At 31.7% G+C, this 25,966-nt stretch overlaps 2 protein-coding genes across 5 annotated transcripts in view; one reads left to right on the forward strand and one right to left on the reverse strand.

Annotated features, from left to right (window-relative positions):
• The window catches only part of LOC139528268 (leucine-zipper-like transcriptional regulator 1), a 29,909-nt gene extending 28,230 nt beyond the window's left edge, over window positions 1–1,679 (reverse strand). The window contains exon 1 of one of the 2 annotated variants that reach the window (XM_071324168.1): window positions 1,563–1,679. The gene's annotated coding sequence lies outside the window, so the exon portion shown is untranslated. Of the gene's footprint in view, window positions 1–1,534 lie in introns of both variants that reach the window. The other variant, XM_071324169.1, reaches the window with a different exon arrangement.
• On the forward strand, window positions 1,651–25,966 carry LOC139528277 (ultra-long-chain fatty acid omega-hydroxylase-like). 3 transcript variants are annotated; one of them, XR_011665562.1, is made up of 13 exons: window positions 1,694–1,969; window positions 4,204–4,351; window positions 9,559–9,731; window positions 10,401–10,525; window positions 11,768–11,830; window positions 12,390–12,513; window positions 13,452–13,587; window positions 16,720–16,849; window positions 17,566–17,761; window positions 18,898–18,980; window positions 22,528–22,593; window positions 24,962–25,116; window positions 25,171–25,966. XR_011665562.1 is itself a non-coding variant. In XM_071324184.1 (12 exons), the coding sequence occupies exons 1-12, from the start codon at window positions 1,805–1,807 to the stop codon at window positions 25,059–25,061; spliced, it is 1,509 nt and encodes a 502-aa protein (XP_071180285.1). In that variant the 5' UTR covers window positions 1,651–1,804; the 3' UTR covers window positions 25,062–25,966. The 3 variants fall into 3 exon arrangements, 2 of the variants coding, with proteins under 2 accessions (XP_071180285.1, XP_071180284.1); XM_071324184.1 differs by lacking the exon at window positions 4,204–4,351 and adding an exon at window positions 4,023–4,170 and having other exon boundaries at window positions 1,651–1,969; window positions 24,962–25,966; XM_071324183.1 differs by having other exon boundaries at window positions 1,678–1,969; window positions 24,962–25,966.

Here is a 25,966-nt window from a genome sequence, read left to right on the forward strand (position 1 = left end):
GTTTCTTTTGTCTACTTTGAATATGATGTCATAACTTAAAGAACGTCACAGCTAAATCCCTAACAACAGAACCAAAATCGGGAATGTTTCAGTATTTCCGTTTCTTTTATCAATATGTTTGAATAAAAAAAATAATGTATACAGACTTTGTCCCCATTCACAGGTTATGCCTGCCTCATTGTAATAGATGTGCTTTGATCATGTTGATGTGCCTGATTAATTCCCTTAATTTGGACAGATTAATTATTTAGTATTTAAATGTTTATTTTAAGTTAAATTTGATTTAAAAATAGTATGATAAAAGTAAAGAATGTTAATTCTACTGTTTTAGTATTTAACTTTTGATGTTTTTATAATGTTTTAAGAATATATTTATTCAACTTTTCTTCAGTACCTTTTCTGTTAAAGTTAGCCTGATTAATGACAAGTTTAGAATATCATTTGATATTCAGTCGGAGTCTGCCTTACACAGGCCTCCAAATACTCGACGGACTGTATCAGTCTACTTGAGTCTAGAGTTAGTCACCTCGTCAGTGCAGTTCGCCAGAGTTAATCACCCCTTTTTGGTGCAATTTCACTACTTTAAATACACAACACGAAGCTATTTTAATTTACGTTTAAGACTAACTCTCGGAACACTTTATTTTCATTTTACATTTGATATTACTCTATTTTTGAACTCCATTGACTTTGTTTAATACATGCAATACATATTTTCGAACATCCTGGCACTTTTAATTTCTAGGAGGTGAAATTCTCTGAATTTTACCTCAAACTCTATGGGAAAAAACAATTTTTAGTTCCAATTTAAAACCAAATGGTAAAAGATATCACAAAGATTTTTAAAACACATGTCTAATATGATAAGGAGATTTGAAAAAACGATCTTAAATTTAATTTTAATGATTCAACAAAAATTAAATTGAGTTTTAAGTTTGTGTACCTATATATGGTAAAACCCGAGGATTTGCCACCGCTTCAACTCCTATATTCAAATAGATAAACACAATCTAATTATCTGATTGGTCAATCTTCAGCTGTGATGCAAGCATGAAATTATGTATTATTGTACATTTGTGAATAAACTATAGTTTCATTTGATTTTTTGTCTGCTGTTCAGCCATTATCTGATATCAGGTATCACGCTGGTCGAATAGGGGCAAAGTACAGGCCACTACACGTCCCGGGAGGTGTCGTCACCAAACCCCTCCGTTACACTCATATTAAATATTGATAATTGTATTGAATACATATTTACTTTCTTTATATATATGATTGTAAATCGTTTTTCTGTCTGGAGTTTAATTTGAAGTACCCCATACACTGTATCCAGAACCACTCCCTGTACACAACAGAAATACTACTACAGGTCCCAATTTGACTAAGTGCAGAATTGACTATAACTGGTGCCGATTTGACTATGAGTCGAAGTGACTAAAACAGTAGAAATCCATGTTTTGTGTGCATTTTGTCTCTTTTTAGAACTTTTTCCTGTTTGAAAATTATTTATTGAACTGAAAAAAAAAACGTGTACCGTCTGTTATCATTTACTGATCTCATACCATAAATTCCATTTGTCTTCTCGTTTTTTATCAATTCATCTACATTTTAACGGCATTTTCTGGTTTTCGAGGCCCTAATTTTTATTCTTTCATGTGTTTACAAAATGACCGGAAGTGTTGATCGGAACTCCTCGTTCCTGAGCTATCCGAAAGCACTCATGTGCTGTTTGTTTACTTTTTGATCACTGTTGATAGCAGATTAGAAATGGATTGATGACCCAAACTATTAATTGACAGTCAAAATGGCGATAGTTTTCACGTTGATAGTGTCATCCGTCATTTTGTTTTCTATTTACTACTTGGCTACTAAGTTTTCAGAATGGTTTTTGTGGACATCAAAAAGAAACAAAATGATAGAAAGTTTTCCAGGAAGACCGGCTCATTTGATTTGGGGAAACCTGAAAGAAGTTTGTAACTTATTAAGTAGTAATAAACTTGATGAAAATTTGCCATTGCAATGATTTTTCTGATCAGATACCTATATCTATACATTAATTTATACTTATTCCTAGCATTTTTACACTAGGCATGCTAGGCAGAGGGGCGTCATGTAGTCCAAATAATTATGACGTCTTGAAAGGCTAGCTATTATAATTTTTTCTTTGACGCCTTGCGTCAAAGAAAAAATTATAATAGCCTTTCAAGACGTCATAATTATTTGGACTAGGCGTCATGCAGTTACCTCCGCTGCGTAACAAATGAAGGACCTTTGTAAAGACATGGGAATTGAGCCATTTTATTTTGCAAGAATTCTGGAATAGCAATTTAAATCGTACAGAATTTAGAATTTATTTATATCTTGATGTGGGAATGGACACATTATTTAAGGGCATACGATTCAGTTACAGGGGAGGTAATGTAAATTGTTATTTTTGCGACGTCAAACTATGACTTATCGGGAAAAGATTCTGTTTTTGACTGATTTTTATCATTCAAACTTATTTAACTTGAAAACGAGTTACGCATGGACCCCTCTTTTTTAAAATGCCATTTGGTTTGATTACGTAAGAAGATTGGGTGTGCCAATTTTCGTCGATAGTGCAATTATTTTAAATTTGATAAATATACATAAAAAAATGATGTTTTTTTCTACATTTGTGAACATTTGATAAATATGAGTGACTTAAAAAAAAAAAATGCACAAATTTAAAGGATGTTTATATAAGATAATTTGACAAAAAACAGCTTGTGTTTATCTTTTAAAACAAAAAAAGTTATGTATTTCTGTCAAAGGAAAAATACGTTCACAAATCCTTTTGAGCAAATATATAAAATTTAGACCTCATTTTACTCAAAAAGTAGCACATGAACTTCAGGTTTATTTTTTATTACATATTTGATTTAATCAGGCAAAAAATAGCTGATATGCAAATTTTCAGCAAAATTTCAATATTTGATCAAAACTGTATCGTATACTCTTAAGTGGAATATGGGATTTAATTTTATGAGGATGTTTTTTTGTCACACCATTACCTCTTAAATTATTAAAAATTACCTACAAAACCACAAAATTAAAGAAATATCAGTAAAATCTTCAGAGAAAGTTGAACAAAAATTATTTCATGGGCAACATATTGTTCTTAAGAATATTGATGAAAGATTATAAATGAATTCAACAGAGATAATCATATATCAATGTATATCATGTATATCTTTCTTAAATAGAGAGATGTTTTTCTAAAACAGCAATCTCCAACCTCTTCATTAATCAATTTACTGGTAAATTTGAAAGATGAATAAGATGAACAAACCAACACTAAATATGCTAAAGGTACATGTACTAAAAAAGTACACCCTGGAAATACTTCTTACCAAACATTTGTATACATTGTACCTCATAGGATAACACATCAACATGCCAATGTATTGTCTGTCTGGTTTACTGTGAGATTTTGGTTTGATCCATTACCTGATTAGCATGATTAGATCAAAGACTTGAAACTAAGTATTTTCTTCTCTTTTGACCAGCATTTGGCATCAATGATTAATAGCAAGTCTTTTTGGTCGTCGAGTCAAAATTCTATATTTGTCCTAGTAGAGTGATATGTCTTCCTTCCAGCTGTAACGGTGAATTTTAAACCTTGTAAACTAGTATGATAATAATCTTGTTCATGACATGTGTGTCAGCCTAGCACATCTCATATTTTATCAACATGTTCTCATTCAATAATGCATGAAATATTTGCAACTGGACTTTAGACCAATTGATGAAAAACAAACTTACAATATGGATGATTAAAATTGCTAGTGTAAACATGATTCTCATGAACATGTTAAAATCATCTGAAGTCTTTTTTTTTTCTTTCCAATGATAGTCCAAATTTTCAGTTTATAGTTAATTGTCCCATATTCAACTGAACATGTGCCTGAATAATTATTTGATTCAACTACATGTATGTCGTACAAACATTTAGTACATGCACATATATATTCTATTGAGCTTAAATTATCATATTTTAGTATCCAGGTCCGAACGAGGCAGGTTTGCAGTGGACTAAAGAATGGGTGGCAGAATTTCCATGGGCATCTAGATTTTGGCTTGGACCATTTATTCCACTGATCTGTATATATCATCCTGATACAACTAAATTAGTTCTAAAATCTTCGGGTAAATATTACTAAATTTACTATCTATTTATAGTTCCCAGGTATTAACGATGAAGGGCTCAAGTTCCAGAGAGAACAGACTGGATTATTTCCAAAAGTGTCTCGTGGTTGGTTAGGACCCTTTTTGCCAATGCTATTTGTATACCATCCAGAAACTACCAAAATTGTCTTGAAATCATCAGGTATGTTTCAATCCTTCTAGTGAATAAATTCCCAGTGGCTGTCCAATTTCACTGCCTTTTTAGCTCACCTGGCCCGAAGGGCCAAGTGAGCTTTTCCCATCACTTTGCGTCCGGCGTCCGTCGTCGTCCGTCGTCCATCGTCCGTCGTCGTTAACTTTTACAAAAATCTTCTCCTCTGAAACTGCTGGGCCAAATTGAACCAAACTTGGCCACAATCATCATTGGGGTATCTAGTTTAAAAAATGTGTGGCGTGACCCGGTCAACCAACCAAGATGGCCGCCACGGCTAAAAATAGAACATAGGGGTAAAATGCAGTTTTTGGCTTATAACTCAAAAACCAAAGCATCTAGAGGAAATCTGACATGGGGGTAAATATGTTTATCAGGTCAAGATCTATCTGCCCTGAAATTTTCAGATGAATCGGTCAACCCGTTGTTGGGTTGCTGCCCCTGAATTGGTCATTTTGAGGAAATTTTGCTGTTTTGGGTTATTATCTTGAATATTATTATAGATAGAGATAAACTGTAAACAGCAATAATGTTCGGCAAAGTTAGATTTACAAATAAGTCAACATGACCGAAATGGTCAGTTGACCCCTTTAGGAGTTATTGCCCTTTATAGTCAATTTTTAACCATTTTTCATAAATATAAGTAATCTTTTACAAAAATCTTCTCCTCTGAAACTACTGGGCCAAATTATTCCAAACTTGGCCACAATCATCTTTGGGGTATCTAGTTTAAAAAATGTGTGGCGTGACCCGGTCAACCAACCAAGATGGCCGCCACGGCTAAAAATAGAACATAGGGGTAAAATGCAGTTTTTGGCTTATTACTCAAAAACCAAAGCATTTAGAGGAAATCTGATGGGGTGAAAATGTTTATCAGGTCAAGATCTATCTGCCCTGAAATTTTCAGATGAATCGGTCAACCTGTTGTTGGGTTGCTGCCCCTGAATTGGTAATTTTGAGGAAATTTTTGCCGTTTTTGGTTATTATCTTGAATATTATTATAGATAGAGATAAACTGTATAAGCAATAATGTTCAGCAAAGTTAGATTTACAAATAAGTCAACATGACCAAAATGGTCAGTTGACCCCTTAAGGAGTTATTGCCCTTTATAGTCAATTTTTAACCATTTTTCATAAATCTAAGTAATCTTTTACAAAAATCTTCTCCTCTGAAACTAATGGGTCAAATTAATCCAAAGTTGGCCACAATCATCTTTGGGGTATCTAGTTTAAAAAATGTGTGGCGTGACCCGGTCAACCAACCAAGATGGCCGCCACGGCTAAAAATAGAACATAGGGGTAAAATGCAGTTTTTGGCTTATAACTCAAAAACCAAAACATTTAGAGGAAATCTGACATGGAGTAAAAATGTTTATCAGGTCAAGATCTATTTGCCCTGAAATTTTCAGATGAATCGGTCAACCCGTTGTTGGGTTGCTGCCCCTGAATTGGTAATTTTGAGGAAATTTTTGCCGTTTTTGGTTATTATCTTGAATATTATTATAGATAGAGATAAACTGTATAAGCAATAATGTTCAGCAAAGTTAGATTTACAAATAAGTCAACATGACCAAAATGGTCAGTTGACCCCTTAAGGAGTTATTGCCCTTTATAGTCAATTTTTAACCATTTTTCATAAATCTAAGTAATCTTTTACAAAAATCTTCTCCTCTGAAACTAATGGGTCAAATTAATCCAAAGTTGGCCACAATCATCTTTGGGGTATCTAGTTTAAAAAATGTGTGGCGTGACCCGGTCAACCAACCAAGATGGCCGCCACGGCTAAAAATAGAACATAGGGGTAAAATGCAGTTTTTGGCTTATAACTCAAAAACCAAAACATTTAGAGGAAATCTGACATGGAGTAAAAATGTTTATCAGGTCAAGATCTATTTGCCCTGAAATTTTCAGATGAATCGGTCAACCTGTTGTTGGGTTGCTGCCCCTGAATTGGTAATTTTGAGGAAATTTTTGCCGTTTTTGGTTATTATCTTGAATATTATTATAGATAGAGATAAACTGTAAACAGCAATAATGTTCATCAAAATAAGATTTACAAATAAGTCAACATGACCGAAATGGTCAGTTGACCCCTTTAGGAGTTATTGCCCTTTATAGTCAATTTTTAACCATTTTTCGTAAATCTTAGTTATCTTTTACAAAAATCTTCTCCTGTGAAACTACTGGGCCAAATTAATTCAAACTTGGCCACAATCATCTTTGAGGTACCTTGTTTGAAAAATGTGTCCGATGACCTGGCCATCCAACCAAGATGGCCACCACGGCTAAAAATAGAACAGGGGTAAAATGTAGTTTTTTGCTTACAACTCTGAAACCCAAATTATTTAGAGGAAATCTGACAAGGAGTTAAATTGTTAATCAAGTCAATATATATCTGCCCTGAAATATTCAAATGAATTGGACAACCGGTTGTTGGGTTGCTGCCCTCCAATTGGTAATTTTTAAAGAAATTTTGCTGTTTTTGGTTATTATCTTGAATACTATTATAGATAGCGATAAACTGTAAACAGCAATAATGTTCATCAAAGTAAGATCTACAAATAAGTCCACATGACCTAAATGGTCAATTGACCCCTTAAGGAGTTATTGCCCTTTATAGTCAATTTTTAACAATTTTCATTAATTTGGTAAATTTATGTAAATTTTTACCAAATATTTTTCTCTGTTACTAATGGGCAAAGTTCATTATAGATATAATTGTAAGAAGCAAGAATGTTCAGTAAAGTAAGAACTTCAAACACATCACCATCACCAAAATACAATTTTGTCATGAATCCATTTGTGTCCTTTGTTTAATATGCACATAGACCAAGGTGAGCGACACAGGCTCTTTAGAGCCTCTAGTTCCCCTGTCTACCCAAACCCATACTTATCATGCTTATAGAACCTTATCTATTGGGTTAATTACAAACTATAAAAAGACAACAACATCTACTAGTCTTCACTTCCTTTATTTATTATATTTATTGATCATTTGTTCTTGCTTATACATGCATGTAATATTTGCCACTGGACAAACAATAATTTAATCAATGTTACTCATGAAACACTTTAACATATTAACAACACACATCAGCAAAAGATGTGGTATTGGTAAAAGTCTGTCCTTGAATAAAAATGATTTACCTGTTACCAATTGCAGTTAGGGATCATGTGATGCATGAAAAAAAGTATGGCGGTCAATCATCAAGGTGACAGCAAGCATGCAATCAAAGATGCATTTTTATGTTTGTTAAGTAAAGTAATTAACAAAAAATACCATATGTTTTTTAGCTCACCTGGCCCGAAGGGCCAAGTGAGCTTTTCCCATCACTTTGCGTCCGGCGTCCGTCGTCGTCGTCCGTCGTCTGTCGTCCGTCGTCGTCCGTCGTCGTTAACTTTTACAAAAATCTTCTCCTCTGTAACTACTGGGCCAAATTGAACCAAACTTGGCCACAATCATCATTGGGGTATCTAGTTTAAAAAATGTGTGGCGTGACCCGGTCAACCAACCAAGATGGCCGCCACGGCTAAAAATAGAACATAGGGGTAAAATGCAGTTTTTGGCTTATAACTCAAAAACCAAAGCATTTAGAGGAAATCTGACCTGGGGTAATTATGTTTATCAGGTCAAGATCTATCTGCCCTGAAATTTTCAGATGAATCGGTCAACCCGTTGTTGGGTTCCTGCCCCTGAATTGGTAATTTTGAGGAAATTTTGCTGTTTTTGGTTATTATCTTGAATATTATTATAGATAGAGATAAACTGTAAACAGCAATAATGTTTGGCAAAGTTAGATTTACAAATAAGTCAACATGACCGAAATGGTCAGTTGATCCCTTTAGGAGTTATTGCCCTTTATAGTCAATTTTTAACCATTTTTCATAAATCTAAGTAATCTTTTACAAAAATCTTCTCCTCTGAAACTACTGGGCCAAATTAATCCAAACTTGGCCACAATCATCTTTGGGGTATCTAGTTTAAAAAATGTGTGACGTGACCCGGTCAACCAACCAAGATGGCCGCCACGGCTAAAAATAGAACATAGGGGTAAAATGCAGGTTTTGGCTTATAACTAAAAAACCAAAGCATTTAGAGGAAATCTGATGTGGGGTAAAAATGTTTATCAGGTCAAGATCTATCTGCCCTGAAATTTTCAGATGAATCGGTCAACCTGTTGTTGGGTTGCTGCCCCTGAATTGGTAATTTTGAGGAAATTTTGCCGTTTTTGGTTATTATCTTGAATATTATTATAGATAAACTGTAAACAGCAATAATGTTCAGCAAAGTTAGATTTACAAATAAGTCAACATGACCGAAATGGTCAGTTGACCCCTTTAGGAGTTATTGCCCTTTATAGTCAATTTTTAACCATTTTTCGTAAATCTTAGTTATCTTTTACAAAATCTTCTCCTCTGAAACTACTAGGCCAAATTAATTCAAACTTAACCACAATTATCTTTGAGGTACCTTGTTTGAAAAATGTGTCCGATGACCTGGCCATCCAACCAAGATGGCCACCACGGCTAAAAATAGAACAGGGGTAAAATGTAGTTTTTTGCTTATAACTCTGAAACCAAATCATTTAGAGGAAATCTGACAAGGAGTTAAATTGTTAATCAAGTCAATATATATCTGCCCTGAAATATTCAAATGAATTGGACAACCGGTTGTTGGGTTGCTGCCCTCCAATTGGTAATTTTTAAAGAAATTTTGCTGTTTTTGGTTATTATCTTGAATACTATTATAGATAGCGATAAACTGTAAACAGCGATAATGTTCATCAAAGTAAGATCTACAAATAAGTCCACATGACCTAAATGGTCAATTGACCCCTTTAGGAGTTATTGCCCTTTATAGTCAATTTTTAACAATTTTCATTAATTTGGTAAATTTATGTAAATTTTTACCAAATATTTTTCTCTGTTACTAATGGGCAAAGTTCATTATAGATATAATTGTAAGAAGCAAGAATGTTCAGTAAAGTAAGAACTTCAAACACATCACCATCACCAAAATACAATTTTGTCATGAATCCATTTGTGACTCCTTTGTTTAATATGCACATAGACCAAGGTGAGCGACACAGGCTCTTTAGAGCCTCTAGTTTAAGTTCTAAATTAATAAACACAATTTACTCTAAATCCTTTATATTGGAACATGATAGTAACTTTTATTTTATCATAAATGTTTACAGAGCCAAAGTCCCATAATGCTTACAGACTGATAGAGCCATGGATTGGGACAGGGTTATTGGTTGCTAATGGAGGCAAATGGAAGAGGAATCGTCGTCTGCTTACGCCAGCTTTCCACTTTGATGTTCTTAAAAATTACCAATTGATTATGAACAAGACTTCAGATATATTGCTGGTATTTGAAAAATTAGATTTCCATTTTTTTGTTATCATATATGTGTTATTGATGACATATTGTGCATATTAAAAAGAATACTATATTGACCAAATATTCACAAAAAAAGAGCTTCAGAATTATGGGAATACATTTTATGCTAATATTGATAAATTAGGTCATGTATATTCAAGAACTGAAAAAATTGACAAATTCATAAATATAGCAACATCAACCAAGATATAACAAAAATCAAATTCTTCAACTATTGAAACTCTGTTTGTCTAGATATATATGCCATACATACATTATTGGTACCAAATAGAAACTGCTATATAAAAAGGCAACAGAAGTTTACCCGTGTTTTAAACTCTTAAATCCAGTTAGAATATACCTATAAAAAGATATTACATGTGACCGTATGGCATCTCGTGCCATGTATGTTATGTTATACAAGGGAAATAAGAAACTCAAAACATAAGGTTGTACACGATTGAAACAAATTAAAAGGTGCAATACCGTTTAATGGACACCAAACAGATATATGTGAACAGCAAACACAAAATTTAATATCTTAATTTAAGTTTTAATCCATATATAAACAACCAATTTGAGAGTGATTTTAGGTTCTTAGGAAGGGTTAGCATATCTTGTTATTTTGCTGTTCTGATAATTATTTTAACATTTCAGACAAAACTTGAGAATTATGCTGAGACTGGTGAGATATTTGAGGTGTTTTCTAACATCAGTATGTTTACATTAGATACCATGTTACAGTCAGCTTTTGCTTATGAAATTGATTGTCAGACAACAGGGTATGTATGCACCTCTAAGTAAGATAAAAAGTTTCAGTACCATTTAAAGGGTAACATCTTTATGTCAGATCACATAGTAAGTTAACACAGGGTAATGCATGTACCTCTTGTAAGATGAAAAGTCTCAGAACCATTTAAAGAGTAACATCTTTATGGCAGAAAATGTTAACTAGCTATAAAGTAATTTTTATCATGGATAACATTATTTGAGCAAAATTAATTCAAGGTATGAATGAGCAATGAAATTTTGAAATATGTTTCAGTGATAAAATATAAAACAAACTGAGTAAAGAGTTATTGTACTGTCTTTTTTGGATGCTCTTGTATGTTTGTTTTGTTAATCTATAGCTACTGATTAAGGGCATACGATACAGTTACAGGGGAGGTAATGACGTTGCTAACGTAAAATGTTATTTTCGCGACGTCAAAATGTGACATATCGGGAAAAGATGCATTTTTGACTGTTTTTTATCATTCAAAATGATTTAATTTGAAAACGAGTGCATGGACCCCTTTTTTTTAAAACGACATTTTGTTTCATTATTATATAAAACTGTAAATAGTGCAATTTTTTTAATTTTGATAAATGTACAACAAAAAATTACGTTTTTTTCTCAATTCATGACCATTTGATAAATATGAGTTATTTCTGAATAAAAAATGCATAAATTTTTAGAATACTTATAAAATACAGATATTACAAATTATTTAACAAAAAACAATTTGTGTTTATCTTTTAAAACAAAAAAGTTATGTCTTTCTTTCTTTCGAAAGGAAAAATACGGCCACAAATCCGAATTTTGAGCAAATATACAAAATTTCGACCTCATTTAACTCAAAAAGTAGCACATGGAGGTATATTTTTTATTACATATTTGATTTAATCAGGCAAAAAATAGCCTATATGGAAATCTTCATCAAACTGTATATACAGGATCAAAACTGTATAGATGCCCTTAAGGTTAATTAAAAGGTGGACTGTTGAGATCCAGAAATATATTTTAAAATCTGCCTCATTCTCATGTGCTTGCCTTAAGTTAATAACCTCACCAGTGGTTGCTGTATGTCCTATTTTAATGTTGTTTTTGTCATTTGGCCAATCAGGTTTTAATGAAAGATCTTTGATTGTTTTTGTTGAATTAATTCACAACTTTTATCAACGCTCATTTCACTGCTGTAATTTTTATTTTTTTCATTTATTACAATATTAATGTAGTCGTCTTTACACTTGTTGTATTTTAGGGAAAACCATCCTTATGTTGTTGCTGTACATGAACTTGTAGAACTGGTCACAGAAAGATTTTTGTGAGTACTGGTTTAATTTCTTGTTTCTCACATCTAAATATGGATCATACTTTACCTGAATCATCCTTTGTGAATTTGTTTTAATTAATTTTTTTATCTAGTGAACACCCAACAGGCAGGGCTTCTGTTACTATGTATATATAATCTTAAAATGTTTCATGTTTTCCATGAAAATTTAAAGTATTGGAGAAAGAAGATTGTTGGTGAATACCAAATTCTGAATTTTGTGAAAAACATTCAGAGTATTGCGATCCACAATTGTGAACGTATTGGAATTCTGAGAGGCAATTAATGAAAAAATTGTGACGATTGCTAATTTTAAAATCTGGATCTGAACTCAACAGAGGAATTATGCTCCGAGGGAATCTCATCCAGATTTTACCTACGCAACCTACAAACTTTTGATCAATTATTCCCCGTTATTTTGATTCTTCCGCATATTTCAAATTGAGGTACCCAGTGTTTAAAGTTCAACTTAAAAGACTAAAAGTTATAGGCAGTCTAGCCTGGATGACAATGTAGAAAATTATTAATTTATATTCTATAAATCTTGTTTCAGGAAACCATGGCTTCACAATGACCTCATATATCTGTTGACCCCAGATGGTAGAAAGTTCAAGAAACATTGTGACTTTGTTCATAAAGTAGCAGAGGATATAATTGCAAAAAGGAGAAAAGCTATAGTATGTATTTTATTCCTATAAACAGAAAAAGTATGTCATAAACATGTTAAAAGAATGCTTTAATACTACAATAAAAATTTACAAAAAAAAATAAAAAAATTGAAAGTTCGTTAACCGTTTCTGATCTGTTGTGAATACAGCCGCTGAAAGCCCTGTGTATGTCTTAATTATTTACTGTGGAAGTGAATTTAAGTTTACTTAAAAAGAAATGATTTTGTTATTCTTAATGTAGATTAGAAATGATTCATTATACTTTAAATATGGAACTTAATAAAGATTCATAGGCTATAAAGATTAACTCTGGTACTGAAAAATAACTACACTTTGAGTAATTACAATCACTACCTGTATCCTGATCCGAAATCTGTTGATGGAACTGAATCCTGAGAAACAGGTACACTCTTTTTAACAAAATTTAAATCATATCCACAAGAAGGATTTATGCTCCATGGGACTCAGATCCAAGTTTTACTTACCCACTGTTTTGTGGTCTTGTGTTATTGCTCCCTGGTATACAGATTTCTCCGTTCATTTTAAATTGTGAAACCTGAATCGACATTTGTGTTTGCTAAGGATTACCGATTTTTATATGTTAACAAAGGTGATAATCATTTACAATTCAATGAAATTTAATTGTGATTTGCTTGTTGTTTATACATGTTTATCAATAGCAAATTCTAGAGATTTTTGGTGGTCAAGTGGTCAAAGTATGTCATCGGCAGTCTGTCAACTATGAGGATGTGAGCTTGAACCCATGCCATTTGGTTTTTCAATCTTGATTAACAAATAATGTCATTTTACCGCTGAAAGTCAGTGTTTTTGTCAGGGCTATCTTATTTTTTTCCAGGAATATAAGAAAAAGCCAAGATTGATGAAAGTTGCGGTCAACACCAACTAATATATGAACAATGTCATGAACTTTTTATCTTTTTTTTCAGAAAAAAGAAGCTAAAGGATATTCTCAGAAGAAGAGCTTAGATTTTTTGGACATACTTATATCAGCTAGAGATGAAAATAATCAAGGATTGACAGATTTAGAAATCAGAAATGAAGCTGATACATTTCTGTTTGAAGGTATTATTTTAAAATTTGGACATTGAATGAAATTGAATATTCTATGTTTATCATGCTTTTCAATATCAATCAGTAACATATAATAAACTAGCTAAAATATCCCTCTCCTAAATTATTAGAATATATTGTTCTGCATTGACAGAATATCTTGGTGTAAATTAGATACCGGTAAACCCTTTCAGTCTAACTCTCTCAAGGTTTATCTAATACATAAGGTTTTAGTTTAAAAATTAAACATAGAAGTATCTATTCATTTTATGGTTAAAGTTAACTTTATTTCAGTGGCAAATATTTTTTTGAATATTCAAGAGTTGAAATATTTGTAATTTTGAAATCAAACAAGGATATTTTTATCTGACAGCCAGCATTGCAATAAACAAAACTAATTCTAAGTTGATTCAGCACTTATATTTGTATTGATATTTAATTTGCATTGGGTCAGGAAGATATCTTTGTTCTATTAAGGTGTTACCTGACACTACAGGGAGATAATTCTGTAAAGTCAGCTAAATGTTTTAATTACGTTGTGTTGTAAAAGGAATATTAAGCTTCTCAATTATCAAAATTGGTGGTTGTCAAATTGCTATATAACCAGTGTAATTTTTCTGACAAAACAGTTGGTCCAAAAAAAATTTAATTTTTATATTTTTGTTAAAGTGTCAAAGTAAATACTTTGACAAAATTTTATGAAAATAAAACGAGCCAAATTAATTTTAGTGAAAGTGTTGGGTACCACCTTAACCACCATGATCATCTCAGGGTAACACAGTGTGTTATTGGCATTGTTTTTGATCCATGTCTCAGTCATTCCAAAAACATTAAAACTGTATTTGCTGCTTCCCTTCAAAGCACACCCACAGAAAGAACATATGGACCATAATTTGGTATTCGGCCTTTGGTTTCTTTTTGTATCCTTTTTTATAAGTTCTAAAATTTTAACTTTTATTTTGTGGGTTGTGTTGGTGTAAGAATAGTATGAATGGAACAATTGAGTTTTTCGAGAAAAAATTAATACATTTTGATTCACCGTTTACGTGACAGGAAACCTAACAGGAAACCAATCTTTATTTTCTTTATTTTGCACAATATAATTCAAAAGGCATAAATAAACACCATTACTAGTGTTACTTGCTTCATGTTAATATTTAAAATCTATTTTCAATGTTATATTAAAGTTTTTTTTTAAACGTGACAGGAAACCATAAGAAACCGAAAGCATTTTTTTAGTTTTATTTTATTGCAAAATCTGCTTAAAATAATCTGAACAGTATACTTTTTCTTAAAATCCATCTTAAATGTAACAGTATTATAAAACTCCTAAATATGTGCTTGTTTTGAAAACAATTAGTACAATTTATTCAGAATTTTCCATATTTTCTTCATTGATACAGGATACCATAATCGTTGTATCTTGATGTTTTGGCCAAAAAAATATATTTATATTTGGTTTTGAAATTCCAGTTATATAAAATTTATTCCAAATCATTGGCAATGTAAAATTCTTTAAATCCAGTAAAGAAAAAAACTTTTAACTTGGAATTAAAATCTTTAAAATAGGCACCATGTGATATTTGTGACCTGTACACCATCTACATGGTTTCCACATTTTAACCTACTTTAGTGGGCTAAAATCAATAAAGTACTTCCTTTCAAGTCATGCCTGGTAAAAGTTTACTTTTTCTTTGACAAGTTTATTGCGTTTCTGAAAAGTGTTTGCAGAACATGAATAAAAAAAAATAATTAAAAATTGTGACAAAGTTACCAACTTTGTACATTCCAAGTGTAACGGTATATTAACATGCATTTTTCATTTAATTATCTTTATTCACCTAAAATATCCAGTAATATTTACTGCTGAAGCAAAATCAATCCAACGAACATCGGCACCATGATAAGAGACGTAATTTCGATTGAATTTTCCAAGGACCCTTTACATCGTTATTGGGAAACGTAGTGTGTTTAAACGTCGGTCAAATCTGAAATCGATTTTGTCAAGTCATTGGGCATTTATTTTCACACAAGATCGTATGTAACATTATGCACATAGGAAAAATAAAAGACCCCCAGCGCAATCTCTTTGAAAATTGTATTTTCCTTTTTTAAACAAGTCGAAACAAGTCTACAGATTATGTTTGCTAACATCCCGTTGGAAACAAAAACAATGTTTAGAACTAGTATATCGTATGTCCGGCTGTAATGGCGTGATCACATGTTAGTCACATGTTTCACGTATGACCGGAAATGATTAGAACTTAAGGACAAAAACAATTTTAATAAATAACTGGACTTCTGTTTCGTGTAAAAATGTAACGCATAACGATAACGTCATTTTCTTACATAATTATTACGAAGATCAAAACAAGAATGTAAATCATCTCTGATTTACCTGTTTGAACATCTCGCGAGAGTTCATATTTGCATATTGTTTTTAAGAATTCTAGTACAACAAAGCAGATTACATCATCTAAAAGTTGCGTTACGAAATCGGACACAAAAATCAGGCCACTGTTCTTACATCTGCTACATAAATACTTATAGTTCTCGGCATTTTCTTCTCACTATTCTTATTGGTCGATGTTCTTTGTTATTTGAAAGCAAAAGTTACGAATTTGCCGGTGACGATTATCTATAAATCAGTCAGCGTTATGCTCTTCGGAAGCAAAAAGTAACGCGAGAAACGACACAAAAATACGTTTGTAGAATCTTTGAAATTCGTATATTTCAATTTTTTTTCTAGGGAAGAGTAGCATACACTTGTATGTTGATAAAAATAATGGCATCTTTAGATGTAGTTACAACTTTTCTTACAGTAATTCACATTTTATCACTTTTCTATAGTTATAGGAAACGGAGCCCAATAGCAAATTATGGTCCATATTTTTTACCAATCCACAGAAAAGAATGTGAAAGTTTTCTAAATTTATTTATGTAACAGAAATAGCTTGTGCCAACAAAACGTTTGCATCAGGCTATTTCCTCCTTAGTAGATAGTATAATTTTAGATTATAAAGAAGATTTCATTTTTCTTTATTTTTAAAATTGATTGCACTTATTTGAGAGAGTCTTTATTCCATTTGAATCTAGTTTTCTTTCTATACAGCATGTATCATCTAATATCATTCTTTGAAATAGGGCATGACACAACCGCCAGTGCTCTGTCATGGGCCTTATATTCCCTGGCAGAACATCCAGAGATACAGAAGAAATTACAGGCTGAAGTAGATGAGGTTCTAAAGGGAAGGGATTCAGATGAAATTCTATGGTTAGTTAAAATGGTCATTCCAGCTAATTATTTAGACATAAAAAAAGAAGATGTAGTATGATTGGCAATGAGACAACTTAAGTCAATATATAACATTAACTATTTTGGGATATATTTATCTGGATTAGTTAAATGATAAGACATGAATAAATGTAAAAATAGTTCATGGGACAGATGATGACCCCCTTGCATATTATGTTATAAAGGAGCATAACTCAAGAATTCGAAGTGATGCAACCCAAAACTGAACTTGATCTGTGTTTCATGCATGTTGATTAGCCTTGTGTATAAGTTTCATAATAATTGGTTGAGGCAAACTAAAGTTAGAGATCCGAAACTAAATTTTGAATGGACAATGGTAACTCTTAATGCCCCCTCTGACGAGGCTTGGTCATGAAAAATATCAAGCACTGAAATGCAGAATTGCTGATGTCACTACAATAGGTCTTATATGGTGAACATAAAATATTCTAGTAAAGGGGAATTTTTATTATTTTACCATATTTTGTATTCTTATGAGATCTGTATGCAATTAGAATTTGTTGAATTTTATAGTGTTTTTTTTCTCTAACTGTATTCATAAAATCTAATATTCATAAAAAAATTATCAGACATACTCCTAAGTCATTTTGAAATTTTATTTCACAATTTGGCAAAAATGACAAGTGCTAGCAAATTCACTACAAGTTATGGACAATTTATCAATTTATTTACAGGGAAGACCTACCAAAGCTGCAATACACTACTATGTGCTTGAAGGAAGCCATGAGGTTACACACCCCTGTACCTTTTATTCAGAGAGAATTGACAGAACCTATGGAGTTAGATGGACATGAGGCACCTGCAGGGACACAAATCAGTATTATGTTGTATAACTGTCATCATAATCCCCTTGTCTGGCCAAATTCTATGGTAGGTTTTGGTTGGAGATTGAAAATGTAGAGTAGATTAAGGATAGTGCTGAGTGATTTTGTCAAGTGATGGCCTATTATAGCTTACTTTATGGTATGATTTTTTTGTCATTGTAAAAGGTAGTACAGTGCCCTGTAAAAGTTGTTTTTCATCCTTGTCTTGTTCATGATAAGTATTGAAAAAATCGTTATGAGAAAAGGACTCAAAAAGTAGATAAAAGAATTGAGGACAATTTTCTGTAGTTTGAAAAAATATAAAACCTTTGTAAGACATTTGATTTTACATTGACATGGTAAAATCAGCAAAAGATACTAATGGGATAATCAAACTCAAAATCAAACTAATAATGCCACGCGGCAGACAACAAAATTGACAAAAAGACTCACAACTGTGTACAAAACAACATTAAGACTGATCAACATAAATCCCACCAAATCCCAGAGCTGACCTCATGTGCTCTGAAAGGGTAAGCAGATGCTGTTCCAAAAGTGACACCCGTCATGTTGTTTATGTAAGTACAAAGCCAGTGTTGAGTCATATTTGGTATATCACATTCCAAGACAAACTGTGGTTAAGTCAATTGTAGCATATCATTCATCATCTGTGAAACAGATATTCAATCAAGGTCGATCAAATAATGATGCATCCATTAAATTTAACATGTTAAAGCATATATTTATTAGTTATGTGTATTTATTTGAAAAAAATAATAATTATTGCATATAATGTTTGAGTTATCTCCCTTACAACATATGTCTGCAATGTTATTAGGTTGGACTGAGTTGCACCCTGCAATATTTATTAAAAAGCAAAGTGCTTTTCATTTGTAACAGTTGTGGACCAAATTCCAATTGAAATCAGTCCAAATTATAAATCAGTACATGTCCAAATAAAAAAGTTTTCTAAGTCACATTTGTGGCATTGTTGTCTTTTCGACCACAGCTCTTTGACACATTCCTTATTTCTATTCTCAATTTTAATCATATTGTACTGGGTTGATAAAATGGACAGCAATCAAAAAATAATTGTATTAGTCAAGATATGTATATGCCTGTTGACAATTATCACTCATTCTCACAAACTTAAGTTTATTGTATAATCTAGCAACTGTACAAGATATTTTACGTTATTTTTAGGACTTCATCCCAGAAAGATTTTCACCAGAGAATGTAGAGAAAAGAGATGCATATGCTTTTATACCATTCTCAGCAGGTCCAAGGTAACATTTGTTAATTTATTTTTAATATTTACCAAAAGGGGGCTGTATTAGTTGTTTATCTTCAGAGATCAATAGCATATCAACTCAAGGGTTGTAAGCTAGAACCATGGATTCTTGATGATGAGCTGGTTGATGTCTATGCAAGTGTTGAAGCTGTAACATAGAGGGATCTATATGAGAAAAGGATTTTTAAATGTGCAATCTACGGTATAAAGTTTGAAGTTTTAATTACAGGGTTGTGTTTGCTAGTTCTGTGATTAAGGTAAAATAGCAAAATATCCCCTTGCATTAAAATCATCTCAAAGGAAGATCAGAAATTAAGGAGTAGAAAAGCATGAAAACTAAACCCCACATACAGGTAAGGCCAAAGAGTTCACCAGGCAAAGAAATCAGAAAATTTATAGACTCTTTGAAACGAATTCAATTTACAGTATGAAGCATAATAATTTTGATTTTCGTGGCACCTATCCTGTTGAAATTTTTTCACTATAGCAAAACAATTGCAGAATTTTTTAATTTAAAAAAGTTTGATCTTAAATGGATGTAAATCTCAAATTACAAACACCTGCCACTGTATTTAGGATACATTAAAAATGATTTAGTTTCACATTATTGTTTTAAACAACATTAGGAATATGCAGCCAGATGTTTGCACTCCCATGTTCAAGTGATAATGGGTCATGGTAAAACATTGACATTTGTGTACTGACATTTTCAAGGAGAGGCTGATGATATGGGCCCACACTTTTTTGGCCCTTTAAATTTGCAAACCAAAAACAAATTTCAAATTGTTCACATTGTCACTAGTCATTAGTATGTAAGATAGCAGTACTAACATTTTTGAAATCAGTCTTGCACATTTTTTTTTAGGTCTTTCAACTTCTTGCATTCAATATAAAACCTTAGAATCTAAAAATAAACTCATTGTCAGATCATGTCATCAATATTTATATATAAGCCATTGACAGTCTTATTAAATTTAACAAAGTCATTTTATTGTCATGAGATTGCTGTCTCATTGATATTTGTATGCCCTACATGTGCTTTCCTTCTTTTTCTTTTTTTTAGTTTTTGTAAAGTTACTGGTTAGAGGTATCTTATGCATGCTCTTTGGTAAGGTTGTTGTCTCTTCAACACATTCCCCATGTCCGTTCTCAATTTTATGTAGGATGCTGTAATACTCCCACATATCTACATTGTTTAGAATAGAAGTAATTATAAGGTTTTTTTTCTGTCAAAAACATCCACAACATCATAATAAAAGTAATATTAACATACAAGCAAGAGGTTACCAATGCAATTAAAGACAAGAGATATACTTTACCACTAGATGCATACCCAAGATACTTTTAAGAGTTTCATTGACCTTTTTGTTGGTACAGATTATAGATAGATTGTGGGTGTTTAACATCATTTTCAGCTATCTTGGCTATGGTGACCTGTTTTTATACGACCACAAAAATTAAAAATATTTAGATTTTGGATATTGGACCATTATAGGTAAATTTTATTTTTTTAGGTTCATTAGTCCACATTCATTCTGTGTAAGAAACCTATGCTGTGTCAAATATTTAATCACAATCCAAATGCAGAGCTGTATCAAGCTTGAACGTTGTGTCCATACTGGCCCCAATTGTTCAGAGTTTGACCTCTGCGGTCGTATCAAGCTGTGCCCTGTGGAGCATTTTATTATTGTTGGAAGAAGCATTAGAGGATAACCAACTTTTTAGAAGAAAAACTGGATATCCTTGTCAATAAGAATTTTGGTCAAACACACCTCACCATTAACACAAGGTTTAAATTCACAACTTCGGAGTTGACAGGCTAGTGATCGCTGTAGATGAAATACTAAGACCACTAGGCCATCTAGGTTCCGGTCAGATATAAAAGATATTGAATAACATAGTCAAAGTAATAAACAGAAAGTTTGACATGACTTTCACTATCTACATGTATGTGTACATTTGTTAGAAGCAGGATTATTATAGATAACTGTAGATCCAGAAATAATTGTGGGCATTTATTAGTGCAATTTCTACAGAATGGGTGAAAATTGACTATAAATCATTGGGATTTCAGAAAAATCTGCATTCAAATATATGTGTCAGAATGTGGGCCCACATCTGTCACGCTTCAGTGATTCCCTATATAACCAACCAAAATTTTCCCACAAAAGGGGGCATGGCCCCCCTTGGCCACCCCCTTAATCCACCTCTGCTCACCAAGTCACATTATTCCCTATTACAAAAGCCTCTCAATAATTTCTAAATTTACAGTATGCTGTATTTCCTTTTAGCTTAGGCAAAATGTATTTTTTAACCTTTTGATAGAGCTTACACCTGACAAATCATAACTTTTTAGCAGTTAATTAAGTTGGAATTGCTTTTGGGTAATAAAATTAGACAAATTTGTAACCAGTTGTTATAACTACTTAAATTTTATAACTAACATATCTTCACAATTTTAATACTTTAAAACATATGGCATGCTTGGTTTTAATTCTTTTATTTTCTACGATTCTTCAACAAAGTGTGTTTTCAACAAGAAACGTTTGCTATTTTTTACACCTTTGCTCATCAAAAGTTGAAAATTATTTTGAAGTATGGCATATAAATGTGTTTTATATAACATTTTAACACCAGTTACAACTTATTAACCCACAAATTTATTATGTATTAATCCATAAATCATTTTATGCTGCCTTCAAGGATTTTGAGGTTACCATTGATTACAGCTGAAGTAATTAATAACAGCATTTGGAGAACATTTCTAGATTGACTTCAAATGAAAATGGCCTTTAAATATTTAAGTTTTATCAGGAAATGTACATTTTACTCTGGGTGGTGTAAAAATGGTGTAAAAATCATAAGTCTTTCGGTGTAAATGAAAAGTCAGGAAATATACGGTCTTTGTATAGTTCTTATAGACTCCTTGTCTCAGGTAAAAGATGGGTATTTAGTTGAACCAACTTGAAACCTTCAAATGCTTGATCTTGTATTAATTGCACATCTCTGATTTTTAGATAGCAACCATAGAACTTCAAATGCTTTTATAAGTTACATTCCTTGTATAGCTTTTGCTTCTTGAATATAAGGTCCATTATGAGACAATTTAAAAAAAAAAGTCAGGGACTAAATTCATTTGCCTGAGTTTTGGATTTAAAGTTGATTTAATTATGTATTCTATTAAATTAAATATGTGACAATTGTTTTTTCACTTTTTTATACTTTTTATGCCACATTTGTTTTTTTTTAAATGATTGTCACTCGTAACAACAAGGTTTACATGTACTCAATGTTTGATAAAATTGATTTTCAAATAGTCCTTTTGACCCCTTAAAAAATTATATGGGTTTATCTTTTTGGTAAGTAAACCATGAAGTTATTCAATTGCAACTCTTTATAGAAAATAGCCTAGTGCTTGTTGAGATTTGTCCCTTTGTTCTGGCATGGCAAGGCATTCAATCTTGTTATACCAGCTGAGAAACACAGTACTTTTTTTTAACAAATGATTATTGCTTTATGTTTTTTTTCTTTTTCTTTTTCAGAAACTGTATTGGACAACAGTTTGCTCTACATGAAATGAAAACAGTTCTTGCCAAAATATTTAGAAGGTTAGTCCACAATATGTTTTGGTCTCAGCATTTTAGATACTTTTTTTTAAGTTTAAAAAAATCAGGTGTTTAACTAAATGCACTAATAAACCTTGCCAAATAACTGAGAAAAAAATGTGTTAAAAAAAGGTGTTTACAAATTTATAGAACATTACGTTGAATTCTTATGGTTAAATCTGACGATATCTGAACATAAATCAGGCACATTTTTATAATTTATAAGGTAATAAAGTAGAAATATATGATAGACAGATGTTCAAACTTGAAAAATCCTGCCCCTTTAATTGTAAAATACTAAGTTGTTTTGGTGATAGCAATGATTTGTTAGTGATAAAATTATAACGATGTGCTTCAAATTAAAAATGAGTACCGCTATTGCTTAACCGATTATTAATTTAAGAAATATTTAACTGCTGATGGTAGATAATTTGAATAAATAGATTGTAAAGAATGACATACAACAACATTATCTTGAAATGAACGTGATAAATGTTCAATATCTCCCCTTTGCACATTACAAGTACCAACAACTTATATTTATCGTGATTATCTCCCCTTAACACATTACAAGTACCAACAACTTATATTTATCATCATGTGCTGGCCTGTGAGAAGTGTCCACTTATTATAATGTTCATATTAATGTGCCTCCAATACTTAACCATACCATAACACTAATTTCAAGATGCATCTTAACATTGTACTAGACCACCTTATACCATTGTGGTATCTGGCTGATTTATCTAGAAAAATATGAAAATGTACTCCATAATTGATTATGAATATAAATAAATTGAATTTTATTTGAAAAATGTTTAATGTTATTTGCAGGAATCATTGGTTATATTGTTTCATCTTGAAAAATACCAAATATACTCCATAATTGCTTATGAATAGAAATTAATTAAAATTAAATTCAAGAATTTTATGTTATTTTAATACAGGAGTTATTGGTCAGTCTTAACTACGAGAGATTATGTTTTTAACTATTAAAATTGTTGCAAGAAAGATCTCAACATTGCAAAAAGTATTGTCTTTCATCATGGTCTTCTTTTAAACAATAGCAATGTCATTTATAGTATTTGTATCTTATTTATACTGTAGAAACATTAATTTTTGTGGGGTTAAAACTTTGTGGTTTTATCTCTATATAAGGTTTCAGCGGAATTTAATTTCGTGGTTTCGAATAAACGGAAGTAATAATTTGTTCGATTATCTCCCCTTTACACATTACAAGTACCAACAACTTATAGTTATCCTCATGTGCTGGCCTGTGAGAAGTGTCCACTTATTGTAATGTTCATATTAACGTGCCTCCAATACTTAACCATACCATAACACTAATTTCAAGATGCATCTTAACATTGTACTAGACCACCTTATACCATTGTGGTATCTCAGTGTTTTATCTTGAAAATATGAAAATATACTCCATAATTGCTCATGAATATAAATAAATTGAAATTATTTGAAGAATGTTTAATGTTCTTTGCAGGAATCATAAGTAACAATGTTTTTCTTGAAAAATACTAAATATATTCCATAATTGATTTTGAATACAAATAAATTGAAATTTATTTGAAGAATTTTTATGTTATTTTAATACAGGGGTCATTGTTCAGACTTAAGGAATTAAAATACTTTAAACTGAAGAGAGATTATGTGTTCAACTATTAAAATTGTTGTAAGAAAGATCTCAGCTTTGCAAAAGATATTGTCTTTCATCATGGTCTTCTTTGAAACAATAGCAATGTCATTTATAGGATTTATATCTGATTTGTACTGTAGAAACATTAATTTTTGTGGGGTTAAAATTTCATGGTTTTGTCTCTATATAAGATTTCAGGGGAATTTAATTTTTTGTGGTTTCAAATAAATGGAACTGACATTATGTGAAGGTTAAATTTTTCGTAGGGGTTTTAATTTCGTGAATATATTCTTTCCACAAATAAACGAAATTAAATCAACCACAAAAATTTCTGTTTTACAGTATCATTTTTAGTACTTTAAGAAGCATTCTTATGCAACATCATTTGTAATGTTTATTTTGATTGGAGAACTTCACCAACTCTCATGGCATCAATTCACAATTGATGCTATGAAAACATATGCGCAAATGCTGAGGACGTATGAAAAATTTTAGATGTATGATTTGACGTTGTTTTCTGTCAGTTTCATTAGATGGGAGATAATAATATTGTATTTTAAGCCCAGACAGCATCAGTTGGTGATCTGATGGTTGCAAATACCCTTTTACTGACTCCACTAATGCTTCAACAGTAAACTTAATTTCAAATCACCAACTGTTGTCATGGGAGCTTAAAATACAATACAGTCATCTCCTAAATGTATGTTTTTGTACTTTCAGATACTCATTAGAATTAGACCCTACCCACAAAGTGGAGAAATATGAAACATTGGTTATGAGGTCACAGACTGGAATAAAGATGAAGGCATACAGAAGATAAATTATCATTCAAATATTCAAGTCAATGAACAACTTTCTACCTCCTTTTTAGAGAGGTTGCTTTCTACCTCCTTTTTAGAGAGGTTGCTTTCTACCTCCTATTTAGAGAGGATGCATCATCAACATAATTGAATTGATTAAAGTTTTTACTAAATATATTTATATTTTAATACTGTTAATTGTAATATTTATTAATAATTTGATAGACCACTTTCGAGTTAGTTGCATTTCTGTCAAAAACTTTTGTTTTAGTGAACAACATTTGTGCATTTAGGGGCATCGTCACTTCCTCCCCATGTTGAGCGAGCGGTAGAAAAAATATGATGCTTTATTGCACGAATCTTTCAGCAAGTTTAATTCTTGCAATTGATAATCAGCACTGCTGTCATTAAGGAATTGTTATTCAATAGTTTATCCTGCATATTGATGATCACAAAGACTCCTGATGAACTTTTAGAGTTCAGGGATACGGGCGATCCCCTTTATCTGGTACATGATGCCATAAAGTCACACATAATTGCTGACCTTTTCCTGTGAAGGACATAACTTGAAAGTGGTCTATAGATAAAGTATTATTGGTTTATGTTTTTTTTATTATTGTTTTAATGAGAAGTGGAAGCATGTGTAATTGTGAGAAGAGAAATTAATATTTTTTATGTTTTTATTCGTTCCTCATTCAACCAAACATATAGTATAAAATCCTTAAACCACAACACTTAAGCTAGTTCATAAAAAACGAAAACACCATATTATTATTTGATCAGCTAGCCAAGTGTGCAGCAAACTTTATTAGATTTATTTAACAAGAAAAGTTGGTCACATATGATATCTGAGCCGTTGATGTCACGTTTGAAAATTAACAAACTGGTACAAAGACAAAACATGCACAGTCAGCATACAAATAAA

Source organism: Mytilus edulis, chromosome 6 (genome assembly GCF_963676685.1).
Source record: "Mytilus edulis chromosome 6, xbMytEdul2.2, whole genome shotgun sequence".
NCBI lineage: Eukaryota > Metazoa > Mollusca > Bivalvia > Mytilida > Mytilidae > Mytilus > Mytilus edulis.

Excerpts from the sequence above, each read along its gene's own strand:
- LOC139528277 (XM_071324184.1), top strand. The coding sequence starts at position 1,805 with ATGGCGATAGTTTTCACGTTGATAGTGTCATCCGTCATTTTGTTTTCT. Across the intron at positions 12,514-13,451 it reads CAAAAAGGAGAAAAGCTATA|AAAAAAGAAGCTAAAGGATA; the intron begins GTATGTATTTTA and ends CTTTTTTTTCAG. Across the intron at positions 16,850-17,565 it reads GATTCAGATGAAATTCTATG|GGAAGACCTACCAAAGCTGC; the intron begins GTTAGTTAAAAT and ends ATTTATTTACAG.